The sequence below is a fragment of the Canis lupus genome, chromosome 20, assembly GCF_011100685.1.
Source record: "Canis lupus familiaris isolate Mischka breed German Shepherd chromosome 20, alternate assembly UU_Cfam_GSD_1.0, whole genome shotgun sequence".
NCBI classification, from domain to species: Eukaryota; Metazoa; Chordata; class Mammalia; order Carnivora; family Canidae; genus Canis; species Canis lupus.
The window spans coordinates 51,111,821-51,124,509 of record NC_049241.1 but is presented as its reverse complement, the minus strand read 5'-3'; the positions used below and the strand labels follow the sequence as shown (position 1 = coordinate 51,124,509).

At 57.5% G+C, this 12,689-nt stretch overlaps 1 protein-coding gene across 2 annotated transcripts in view; it reads left to right on the top strand.

The window, feature by feature from the left end:
- The first annotated feature begins 6,650 nt into the window (after positions 1-6,650).
- Positions 6,651-12,689, top strand: part of PDE4A (phosphodiesterase 4A) — a 47,175-nt gene continuing 41,136 nt past the window's right edge. Inside the window, exons 1-2 of one of the 2 annotated variants that reach the window (XM_038567317.1) lie at positions 6,651-6,713; positions 7,363-7,562. In XM_038567317.1, the coding sequence (XP_038423245.1) occupies positions 6,666-6,713; positions 7,363-7,562 (248 nt within the window). In that variant the 5' untranslated portion in view covers positions 6,651-6,665. Of the gene's footprint in view, positions 6,714-7,362; positions 7,563-10,487; positions 10,823-12,689 lie in introns of those variants that run through there. The other variant, XM_038567316.1, reaches the window with a different exon arrangement.

Sequence of the window (12,689 nt, the reverse complement as noted above, 5' to 3'; positions counted from 1 at the left end):
CCTCCCCCTTGAGCCCAGGCAGTCCAGCATCTCTGCGGCCGTCAAGGCCCGGGCGCGCGCGCGCACGGACCCACACCCCAGCGGGTCTCACAATCGCGCACACACACATACACACACAACAGCAAACAAAGGGTCTGGACACCCCTGTCCCCTCCTGCCCTCAGGCCGGAGAGGGCGGGGCATTCCCTCCCCAGCCCCTCTCTGCAAGGTAAGCTTCGCGGCTGCGAGCTGCGGTGGGGAAGGGGACCCGGCACCCCGGAGGGAGGGGACCAGGACGCTGTGGGGTTTCCCGCTCCCCGAGAAAGCCGAGGCCCTGCGGTACGCCCTTTGGGGCCGGCCTCCCGGCTGTGGATGTGTGGAGAGGACCCCAGATGCTAGAGATTCCCGGGTTTCCGCGGAGCTCTTTCCGTGGCTTCCGAGACTGGAGCCGACCGGCCCCAGTGAAACGGGGTCCCAGGAGCCCTCCAGCTCCTAGAATTGGGGACAGGGCGCCGGAGGCTTCCCCATCAGCGCCAAGACTTTCCTAATCTGCCAGCACAGCATGTCCAGCTGGATACAGAGACAGAGCCCTCTGAGTTGCTTTGCACTGCCACTGGGTTTCTCACAGCACCTCCATCAGCGCATCTTCCGCCGTCTCTCTCTCGTACCTGCGAGGTGGGGGTGGGCGACTGGTAGTGGTCCTGTGGACTATCCAAGCTTTCTCTGCTGCATCCCACAGCCACACACTACTTAGCAGGGGTGGGACCCCGGCATCGGCTCTGCCTCCCTGAGCCTCGATTTCCCTCATCTGCTAAGTGGGTAATGACACCGAGGATTCCGTGAGGTCATGCATGGGAGCCTGCCTTTGCTCAGTCATTGATTTCTCTTAGCTCATTTGACACATATTTCCCAAGTGCCTACTACGTGCCACAGCACTGTAGCCAGGTGGTGGGGCTGTAGCAACCAATAAAAACAGCCAGCATTTGCTGTGCTTATATTCAAGGCTGAATGAGGGAGCAAGATCTGTGTGTAAAGAGAAGACTACCCACTGGTGAATTCAGAATCAGAATAAAGTCTAAAATTTCATAGGGCATAGAAAGGGACTGGAAGTAAGGGTGCTCCTGATGAAATGAGATTTCTGGCTGATACCTGTCTTCCTCATTCACTTAAGCTCCTCATATGAGGGCAGGGCCAGGTCCAGAACAGTGCCTGGCACACAGTGGGTGCTCAATAAAAGACTATTTCATAGTGCCTTAGGTCAGGAAGGAGGCTTATCATGAACCAATCCATCCTCCTTCCCATTTTACAGATGGTAGGTGAGTAGGTGAGTTCCTAAGACCCAGAAAAGGGGAAAGAGCTTGTCAAAGGCAATACAGGCAGTTGATGGAGTATCATCATTCCCATAAAGTGAGTGTGGCTGAGGGAATGGGAAAGAAAGAAAGTCAAGACCAGGTTTGAGCACAGGACCCTCCAGGAACCCATGATCCCCAGCCAGCTTCCACCTCTTTATACCCACAGACACAGCCATACTGTGATGAATAGCTACTCAACAAGCATTTATTCAGCACCTATGACTATATGCCAGGTGCTGGGGACACAGCAGGAAACAGAACAAAACTCTCTGTGCCCACAGGGGTGACATTTAATGGAGAAGCCAGAAAAAGAAACAACACAAACAAATATATAACAACAAATTCTGATTGGGACTGTGATAGAAATAGAAGGCTGTGTCAAAAGAGAAAAATGGAAGGGCCCACTTCAGGTTGGGTATCCAGGAAGGCCTCCTGGAATTGTTGAATTACTCTTCAAACATACGCACTTAAATCCAGACAGATAAAAATCATACTAACACCATATTTGGGCTGGAGCCAACATAGCTAAATAATGTGCCTGAGGCCACATAGCTAGTGAGTGACTGAGTAAACACTTGAACCCAGAACCTGCATTTCTAACTACTGTGAAATTCTGCTTCCCACTGCATCCACATGTGTGTATTCCCCACCCCCTCTTTCCCCACATATGCATTCATACCATGATGACACAGAGGCACATCCAGTCTCATTCCTACGTAGGCTGATGTAGCTTCGCCCTGTCACTACATACACTGCTGCAGGTATGCTCTGGTTTCAGCTCTGCGACACACACACTCATAGAAAGTTCCACTTGCTCAGCTGTAAACTCTCATGCACCCACACATGCATACACATACACATGCCTGGGGCCCCTGACAATCCTTCCTGGCCCTGCTTTATAGCTCCAGGAATAGAGCTGGTTAGTAACTATTCCTTCTCAGGCCTGAATGCTCTGGGCCAAGATGTGGATAAGGGGGCATTTGTCCTCACTTCCTTCCCTCTTGTTGGCCATCCATCCCTGCATCCTTCTCCCAAGGATGGTGGGCTTGGGCTTGGGTGAAGCCAGTGCTTTACTGTCAAGCGAGGCCAGGGGCTCCCAGGCTGGGCCACTAGCTGATTGTGCTGACAAGCTGGGATAAGGGAAGCAAGCCTCTCCCAGCCTGAGCCTGGTGCCAGCTGCCCAGAGCAACCTGCTCTGCCATCTGGACCCCCGTCCCCAGCCGGCCTGCTACCCAGGGGAGGGGAAGGCAGGCTTAGAGGCACCCCTCTACCTTGGGGACTCAGCCAGTTTGTGATGCCCTGCCTTCCATGCCTGGGGTTCTTCCAAGACTGGTTTCTGCAAACATGCACTGGTGTCCGGATAGCGGTGGTGTGTCTCTGCCCCTCTTCCCTGCACTTCAGGGCTCTGCTGGCCATCCACTCCTTCATTCTTTCCTTTATTCTGCAAATCCATGTGCTGTTCTAGGCCCTGGGGATCTGGCTACAGAATTTGAAGAGCCAAGGGCAAGGGGAAAATGCAAGGCTCCTGGTCAAAGTAATGAAGCATTTCAAGACAACAAGGGTGGTGCATTAAACCTAAGCGTGGGGCTGTGAGTGACTGCACAGGTCACATGTTTGTGAAGTTGGTTCTCGCTATAGATAAAACAAGACCGAAAAATCCCCTGCCCTCGTGGAAATCAGCCTGAGGACAGAAGAAATGTAAATATATGATATGCCAGGGATGACAGCTGAGAAGAAAGATAAAGCTGAGTGAGGGCGAAGGGGTGGAGGGAGGCATTTATGTCAGGGAAGCCCTTTGGAATGAAGTACCTTTGAGCAGAGGCCTGAGGAGGTAAAGGCATCAACTGGTTATTCAAGAGATATATGTGGAGCACCTACTGTATGCCAGCATTGTCCTGGGACTGCAGATCCAGCTGGAGACAGAACAGGCCAACAGCCTGACCTCAGGTCCTAATCCAAGGAAGGGCAACAGCTGATAAAAATAGTAGGTAAATTCTTTATCTTGTTAGAATGTTATAAGTCTAAAAGTAAAAGAAACAAACAAAATGAAAGCAGAGTCAAGGAGATGAGGAAGTGAGAGGAACACAGGATATCCGAACCTGGTTTTCTGGGTCAAGAGAACTGCAAATACAAAGGCCCTGAGGTCTGAATATGTTTGAAGTCTTTGAGGAACAGTGAGTCAGCTGGTAGGTTTAGGGGGTGGTTGGGGGGAAGTGAGGCTGCTGTCTTCCATGTCTGTCTATAGCTCCATGCAAACCAACAACAATGATGATCATTGTTATTATTACTAGGAAAGCGGGTACTGTTTTGTGAGCATCCACTGTGAACCAGGCACTGTGCTCAGAACCTTACATGCATTGCTTCACTTCATCCTCACAACAGTGCCCTCAGATAGGTATGGATATTATTCTCATTTTACAGATACGGGAACTGAGGCTCAGAGAGGCTGGGTGACTTGCCCGAGGACATACAGCTAATAAATGGCAGAGCTAGGATTTGAATGGAAGCCTGCCAGTGTAAATTTTTTTTTTAAGATTTTATTTATTTATTCACGAGAGACACGGAGAGAGAGAGATAGAGGCAGAGACACAGGCAGAGGGAGAAGCAGGCCCCATGCACGGAGCCTGACGTGGGACTCGATCCCCGGTCTCCGGGATCACACCCCGGGCTGAAGGCGGCGCTAAACCGCTGAGCCACCAGGGCTGCCCTAAATTTTTTTTTTTTTTAAGAAAGAGGGAGCACCCATGCTGCTTGGGGGTGGGGGTGGAGGAGAGGGAGTGAGAGAATCTTTTTTTTTTTTTTTTTTTGGGAGTGAGAGAATCTTAAGCAGGCTCTATGCCCAGTGTAGGGCTCGATCTCAAGATCCAGAGATCATGACCTGAGCCAAAAGCAAGAGTCGGGTGCTTAACTGACTGAGCCACCTAGGCACACCTGTCAGTGTAATTTTGGAGGCTGGCCCTTACTACATGGCCCTTTCTCTGTCTGAATGCATGTATCTGACTTCATACAGAGAGAGGGAGTGCCTATTTTTCCCTGTGTCTATCTTATTCATTCCTTTATTCGTTCACCATTCATTGAGACCGTGTGTGGGGGACCATGATGAATGGGTACCATTTATACAGATAATTACAACTCAGAATGATGAACACTTTAAAGGGGACAGAATAAGCAGCAGTGGGAGCTCAGAACAGGACTGGCTCATTGGGCTGAGAGGTGGAGGTGACCTTTAAGCTATTTTTATACATTCATCCATTTGCTCAACAACTGTCTGTCATAGGCTTGCCTAGGTTGGTGAGACAGTGTTTACACTCATTTCTACTAGTTGACACTGAACTAAAGTGAAGGATAGTGCAATAAGGCAAGAAAAAGAAAGAAGAGCCAAAGTAGGGGTAAAGTAGCTAGTCTGTAGTGGATCTCACTAGGAACTTTATAATTATGCTATTATGTCCTCAAAATAATAACCAGACATTGAACAAATACTAAGAGCCTACTATGTTCCAGATTCAGTTCTAGGCACTGGAGATATGGTAATGAATAAGATAGATAAAATATTCTTGCCCTCCTGCAGCTGATATTCTAATGTGGGAAGAGACAATTAATGTAATAGATAAATTATATAGTACATTATGAAGTGATAAGACCTGTTAAAGGGGCACCTGGATGGCTCAGTGGTTGATCCTCTGCCTTCAGCTCAGGTTGAGATCCTGGGGGTCCTGGGATCAAGTTCCACATCAGGCTCCCCACAGAGAGCCTGCTTCTCCCTCCGCCTATGTCTCTGCCTCTCTCTGTGTGTCTCATGAGTAAATACATAAAAATCTCAATTAAAAAAAGAAAGACCTGGGACGCCTAGGTGGCGCAGCGGTTGGGCGTCCGCCTTTGGCTCAGGGTGTGATCCCGGGGTCCCAGGATCAAGTTGTGCATCAGGCTCCCTGCATGGAGCCTGCTTCTCCCTCTGCCTGTGTCTCTGCCTCTCTCTCTGTCTCTCATGAATAAATAAAATCTTAAAAAAAAAAAAAAGACCTGTTAAAAATAGAGCCAGATAAGTTAGGAGTCCTGAGGGGCTAGCAACTTTGAACAGGGATGAGATGGAGAGGAACTCCAGGAGAAATGCCTGAAAAGGTGAGATAGGCGCAAAGACCTAAAGAATGTGAGGAGCCTGTGGATATCAAAGGGAAGAGTTCCAGGCAGAACCAGCAGGTGCAAAGGCCCTGAGGTTAGAGCGTGCCTGGTTTGTCTAGAAACAGCCAAGAGACCAGTGTGGATAGAGCAGAGGCTCAGAGGGAGTGGTAAGAGGTGAGGACAGCGAGATGACTGGGCATATCATTCAGGACTGTGTGGGCCTCCTCTGGACGACTTTGACTTTTCCTCTGAGTGAGGTAAAAGCCATGGAGGGCTCTGACCAGAGGAGGGACATGATCTGACTTGGGTTCTAACACCCTCTCTCAGGCTCAGATGTTGGTAGTATTAAGCACTTACTGAGTGCCAGAAGCTGACCTGTGCGCATTCAGCATGGTCTGGTCTCATGTCATTCTCACATGGACCCTGTAGGGATCGTCATTCCATTTCACAGAGGAGGAACTGAGGCTCAGAGAGTTTGTCATTGACCCATGGCCACACAGCAATAAATTCGCCGCACCTGGGGGCGAAGGTGAAGTGAGCCAGCCACCCCCTCCCCGCAGGCTTTTAGACCAGGATCGCCGGCAGCAGAGCGCGCTCATCCTCGGGAGCTGCGTCTGTGTCCCTGTCTGTCTGTTTCTATTTCCACGCGTCCCTGTCTGTCTCCGCGCGCCTCTGCTTGTGCGTCCCCCATCTGTGCCCAAGCCGCCGTCTCGCTGCGCCCGGCCCCCGCACCTCGCAGCTATTTCGGGTTTAGGCATAAAAGCCCAACAGCTCGGAGGAGACGCTTCCTCCGGCCCCCGGCTCGGACCACGCGCCACACGCGGCCGCCTCTGGGAGCTCCCGGTCTTCTCCGAGGGATCCCCAGGCCGGGGGAAGCCCCCGCGGGAGGGCGGGGTGGGGGCTGGGGCGACCCGGTCCCGAGGCTCCCGGCCCCCCAGTGGCCAACCGGGGCACTGACGCCGTCCAGACCCCAGCCGTGCGTCAGCTGTCGCTCTGGCAACGGGCGGGAGACGTCACCGGACGGGCAGTGCGTCAGCCACCTGCTGACGTCACGCCTCGGGAGAGCAAACTAGCGGGGGGGGGCAGGATTCAGGCTCAGCCGGCAGGGGGAGCCCCAGGGCACTAATGGCGAATGCCTTCGGCTTGGTCCTTCAGGAGGCGCTGGCCCGGGCGGATATGACCCCCGCAGCCGCAGCAGCGCGCTAGGTTGGCGGGATGAAGAGGAGTCGCAGTGTCCTGTCGGTGGCTGGAACCGGGGACGAGGTGCGAGAGGCGGGGCCCGGGCTGGGGGCGGGGCTTGGGCCGCAGGGGACACGGGCGCCCTCTGTGTGGCTCACCAGGTGTGGCTTCACAGCCTCAAATCTGGGGAGGGTCCTCTCCTTGGCCTCAGTTTACTCCCTTGATTCCGTTATTTTCCTGCTGCCTGGATTAAGAGGTTCTCAGGCCAGCGACAGAAGGCGGGAGCTTCCAAGGGGCTGCCCAGGTGGGGAGAGGATTGTAGGGTGAGGAGGGGTGCTGGGGGTAAGGTCTTGAGGGCCTGGGGGGAGGGGCACAGGCCATAAGGCCAGGAGGGGCCTCCTAGACGTGCAGGGTGACAATGTGTTAGAGGGTTCCACAGTGAGGCACAGACTGTACAGGCATGAGGGCCCAGAGCCCCAGGGCCAGAACATCAAAAGGGAGCCCTATAAGAATTAATGGCTGAGAAGGGACACCCCTCAGATGTAAGGGATGAAAAGCGCCCCTTGTGGGAGGGATCACCGAGTGGCTAAGATGTGAAGGGAACACAAGGAGGTTATATCCCCATCAGTCACTTTCTCAAGTGGCTAAGAAAGGGTGTTACTGGAGGGAGGGCCTCAGGGCCGCCTGGTCAGGCCATGCCCCCATCCAGTCCTTGGTCCTTGTCCCTCCTCAGAGGCCGTGGGAGACCCCCGAGCCCACCAGTGCCAACATGCTGGGGGCTGACCTCCGACGCCCTCGTCGTCGCCTTTCCACGGGGCCCGGGCTGGGCTGGGCGGACACGGAGCCCTCGGACCCTGGGGTCCCTCTGCCGCCAAGGCCCACCACGCTGCCACTGCTGGTCCCTCCTCGGATTTCCATCACCAAAGCAGACAGGTAGGCAGGAGGGGACGAGGCTCGGGGGTGGGGTGGAGATTCAGGGCCAGCGGGGATTGTGTCCAGCCACCAGCCCTTTCCGCGCTCCAGGCCCCTGGCCTTTCCCAAAAACCAGCCGAAACTTCTGGAGCCTTGTGGGTCAAGCTGTAACATCCCTTCCCCCAGGCTCCCCTTGCAGCCTCTAGGAATCCCTTCTTCCATTTTGCAGCCTCCTGAGTCAGCAAGAGGCAGGATTGTGGAAAGGGTTTCAGCCCTACAGTCCCCTGCCATGTCCTCACAATCAGACAGCTGGGACAGGTTAGGGAGTCGGTCTCCTACCAGGCAGCTGTGTGCCTCTATCTCCCCTCCTGGGAAGATCCACTTCCTCCCCCACCTTAGAGGGGATGGTGAGACCCTACAGGAGAGCTGGACTGGCAATTTTCTTTCTCTTGGGGGTAGATGGAAGAGATACGTGGGGGCTCCAGCTTGGCACACTTTCTTGCTCTTTCTCATTTGGGGTCCTCTGAGCCCCCATCTTGGTCGGAGGGTGAGTTCGAAAGCTGGACAGCTGAGCTTGCCCTGGCTGCTGGCCAGGCTCCTGCCCGCACTGCCCTCCTCAGGTCCCTGCTCTATGCAGCCTCAATCTTCCTCTCCCCTCACCTACTCAATTGGAGGTCTCCAGGGTCTCTGCTTGGGTCTTGGGATAATGCTTCATTTCCAGATGGGGAAAGGAAGTGACTGCCATTCCCCCCTCCCTCGGTCTAATGTATCTCCCTCCAACTCCCCCTCCCCCCAAATCCTTCTACCCTCTTCCAGGTTCAGGTCCAGCCTGGCCTATCCCGGATTCAGACCAGAGTTCCAAACACCAGCCCTAGCCCACAGCCTTGCGGCCTTCTTCTGCAAACCGCCCCACCCCCACCCCGCTGTGGTCCACCCCTCTCTCCTCCGCCCCCCCATCCCTTGTTACCCACCCTGAGCTGCGGCCAATCCTATAGTCTCCACCTTCCCCCAGGAATTTGGTCCAGTCCAGGACCCTCAAATGATCTGGGTGGGCGGGGGGGGGGGGAATCGCAGTCCTTGCCAATCCCCTAGAAACCGTTTTGAGTCTATACTGCGGGGGGAGGCAGAGGGTCCCCGAGAGAAGTGGGAGACACAGCTCTGGCTTCTGGGATACCCCGCGGCTGCTAATGCGGGGCCGGTTCTTGCTCCGCGTTCGCCCACGCCCGGAGCCCCCTCGGGCGGGGAGAAAAGCGGCTGTGGGGGTTGGAAACGGCCGCTTTTTTTTTTTTTTTTTTTTTATAACAACAGTGCTGGGGGTGCGGGAGGGAGGAGGGCGGTGGCAGACGGCACGGCCTGCCCTGGGGAGTCCGTGGAGGGGGCGCGCGGGGGCGGGGACCTGGTTCCGGGGACGCGCATCAGAGCCGTTTAGAGTCCGAGCGCGCGTCGGCCCCGGGGGTGGGGCGCCCCGGCGATCGCGCTCCCAAAGCCCGGCCACCGCCAGGGCTCCGTCGCGGCCGGGGCGGCAGAGATGGGGGGAGGGTGGCGCTCGGATCCCGCTCGCTCTCCGCTCGCTCGCTCGGCGCGGCGCTGGGGGAGGCGGGAGCGTGAGTCACGGCGACTCCCGATTTAGGTGCCGGAAGGGGGGCTCTGCTGGCGGGGGCCGCGGGGAGGAGGCGCGGCTGTTTACTCGCCTGAAAAGGGCATGGGGGTGCATCCCGCGGCTGCCGGAGACCTGCCTCAGTTTACCTCCTGCGGAAGCGCTCTGCAAGAGGCAGCGACGCACAGAGCGGTGGGCGGCAGCCGCGGTGTCCTCCTGGAGCCACACGGGAACCAAAGGGACACACCCCAGAAACACCCCAAAGCGGCCCTCAAGCCGACCACACACACACACACACACACACACACACACCAACACATACAGACTCCCTCAGACACCACAGTCAAACAGCCAAATTGCCTGCACAACTCCGCAAGCGCGGACCGACCACAATACACACCCAAACGCGTGGGTACACATGCACAGCCCCAGGCCGCCAGAACAGACCCCACAGCGGCGCACACCCTCCAAACAAGCAGCACACGTGCGCACACATCCTTCACCCACAGACACACAGATACACACACAGCGAAATCCAGAGAAACAGGCAGACCGCAGCAGCCAACCACGTGCGCGCACACACTTCCAGCCGACACCAAAAACACAGACAACCCTCGGAAGGGGCCACGTGCGCGCACATCCCGCCCTGGGCACGCGCCATCACCACCCTCCGACCCACCAACAGGAGAATCCCCGAACGTCGCCGCTGCCAGCCGCAGAGCCCGCGTCGGCGGCCCCGGGACCACTCCCCACGCGCTCCCCCCGGCCTGAGGCAGCCGCGAGGACACGCCAGCATCGGGCTCCGCCCCCGCCATGATGGACGGACTGACTGACACACCGGCAACCAGTCGGGTGTCTCCTTCCTGATCGGATTAACCGTTTAACTCCTTCTTTCCCGTGCACGCCGCGGCTAGGCAGGGCGCTCCGGAGAGAGCCGAGTTCCGGCGCCCCCTCCCCTCCGGGAGCGGGGCTCTGCGTGGGCGGGAGGGCCCCCCTCCTTGGGTGGCTGCCCCCCACTGGCCCGGACGGAGGAGGAGGAGGGGGGCGGCGCTGACAGAGCGGCGGGCGGGGGGCGGGGAGGGGCGGGACGGGGCGGGGGAGCCGGGGCTGGCGCGGAGCGGGGTGCCGAGCGCGGAGAGCGCTGCCGGGCGCCGAGCGGAGCGCCAGCCGCCGACAGAAAGCCGCGGCGCCCGGCCCCGGGGGCGATCGGCCCGTAGCGCCCCCGGGTCTGTCCCCGGGGCGCCATGGCCCCACCGAGGCCGGGCGCACCCGCGGGCCCTCGGGCGCGTCGGCTAGCGCGCCGCTGAGCAGGGTGAAGCTCGCAGAGGCCGGGGCCCCCCGGGGCGCAGGAGGGGGTCGGCGCCATGGAGCCCCCGGCCGCCCCCTCGGAGAGGAGCCTGTCTCTGTCTCTGCCTGGGCCCCGGGAGGGCCAGGCCACCCTGAAGCCGCCCCCCCAGCACCTGTGGCGGCAGCCGCGGACCCCCATTCGTATCCAGCAGCGCGGCTACTCCGACAGCGCGGAGCGCGCAGAGCCCGAGCGGCCGCCACACCGGCCCATAGAGCGCGCCGACGCCGTGGACACCGGCGACCGGCCCGGCCTGCGCACTTCCCGCATGTCCTGGCCCTCGTCCTTCCACGGTACCGGCACCGGCAGCGGCGGCGCGAGCGGAGGCAGCTGCAGGCGGTAAGACTCCGGGCTGCAGACGCGCGTGGAGCGGATAGGCGCGCAGAGAGGACGCAACTCGCCCCGCTGACCGCAGGGGGCGCTGCGCTGCGGGTGGAGTCCGAGTGACTGGCGGGGGTGTGGAGGTGGGGGGAGTTCTACCGTGGGGGCGTCCGGGACGCGACCCTGGTGGCTCCTTGTGTACGAGCACCCTTCCCACTGAAGCTGGTCCTGGGATCAACTTAGGGGGCGCCATGCTGCGTGTTGTATTAACGGCGGCTTGGTTGAGGGCTGCGGCTTTGGGAGTCTGTACCATAGTTGTTGACAGCGCAGGGTACTTGAAGGGACTTTCCCGGGGGCACTGTACTGGCAGCTGGATTCACTATGTTTGTCGACGACCTCGAGGGCACTGTCGGTGGTGCCTCCTAGGTTCACGATGTTTCCTCCAGGCCGAAGGGCTCTTGGAGTTCTTCTAGGGAAAGGAGGACTGTATGGGGGGGGGGGGAATGGAAGACTCACGCTTGAGCAGCTCGGGTCAGAAATCTAGGGGGAGCCTCTTCAGGGAGCACTGAGGTCTGTGTGCTGGGTTGGGGCTCCCTCTGTGGGCAGGAGTGTTAGGGTTCAGTAGCTGCCCAGAGGGAGGTAACAGTGCCCAGAGGGTGCACAGTCCTCACACAGGGTAAGGGAATCCCTGCCTCTAGGAGCAGACAGTGTTAGTGAGGGGTGGTGTTGGACTGGCTCTGATGGCATCCTCTCACTGACCTGGGTTGGCTCCCGCTGTTGGGGTAGACTAGCTGTGTCTGCCTTAGCTACATGCTCTGCCTGGGTTTCTGGGGTCCTGTGACTGTGACATGGGATTATGTGTGCTCCAGGGACAGTGATTATGGCAGTGGAACCATATGTGCTTCTGAGACAGTGATTGTGGCAGCATGACTGTGTGCTTCAGGACAGTGTAGTTGTGACACAGTGTAGGCTTCCAGGACAGTAATCATGACAATATGACTTGTGTATTGAAGGGCCACAGGAATTGTGACAATATGACCGTGTGAGCACCCAGCACCATGATTATGTGACTGTGCTTCCGGGACAACGATTGTGACAGTGACTGCGTGTGCTCTTGAGGCACTGATTGTGACAGTATGTACTCCTGGAAGGCAGTGATGGTGGCTCTGTGATGTGTACATTCTGGGACAGTGGTCATGTCAGCGGTACTGTCTGTGCTCCCAGGGATGCTGATAGAGACACTGGCGTGCTCTCAGCTGCCTCTGTTCCCTGTATCCGGGAGTCGTCTGACTTCTGGGGTGTGCTCCTGGCTGCCTGGTGTACTGTCCTCTAACCACCCCATGTTTCTCGTTACAGATCTGCTCCAGTGTTGCTTGGGGGTCTGTGTGTGCTCTGGTGACATGTGTGACTGAGAGCTTTGACTTTGTGCTTTGTCTGACCCCCATGGGTGCCCCTCTGCTTGGGATGTCGCTAAGAGGATCAGATTCCGGCCTCTCACTCCCGGAGTTCCCCCTCTAGGCTGTGATCCTACAGTCCTTGCTCTCTCTAGGGGTTTCTAGCCAGCCCTACGACCTCACAAACCACTCCCACCCACTCCCCAGCTCCAGCCTCAGCCCCCAGGCAGGAAGCATGTGCCGGGGCCCAAAACACACGGCCTGCTATCTCCCAGAGGGAACTGGAGAGAAGCTGAAGAAAAACAAAAGCTGGAATCAACAGGAAATGCCAAGACCGGGGGCTGCGCCAAACTGGCTCAGGTCACTGTCCTAAGAGACCAATGAAGGAGTGGGGTACTGCGGGGAGGAGCTGGGCCCGCTTCCTTTTAAAGGCCTCAGGGACTCCCCCTGCCTTGGTCTCTGGGGTGCTGACTCCCTGGGGACAGTGGCTG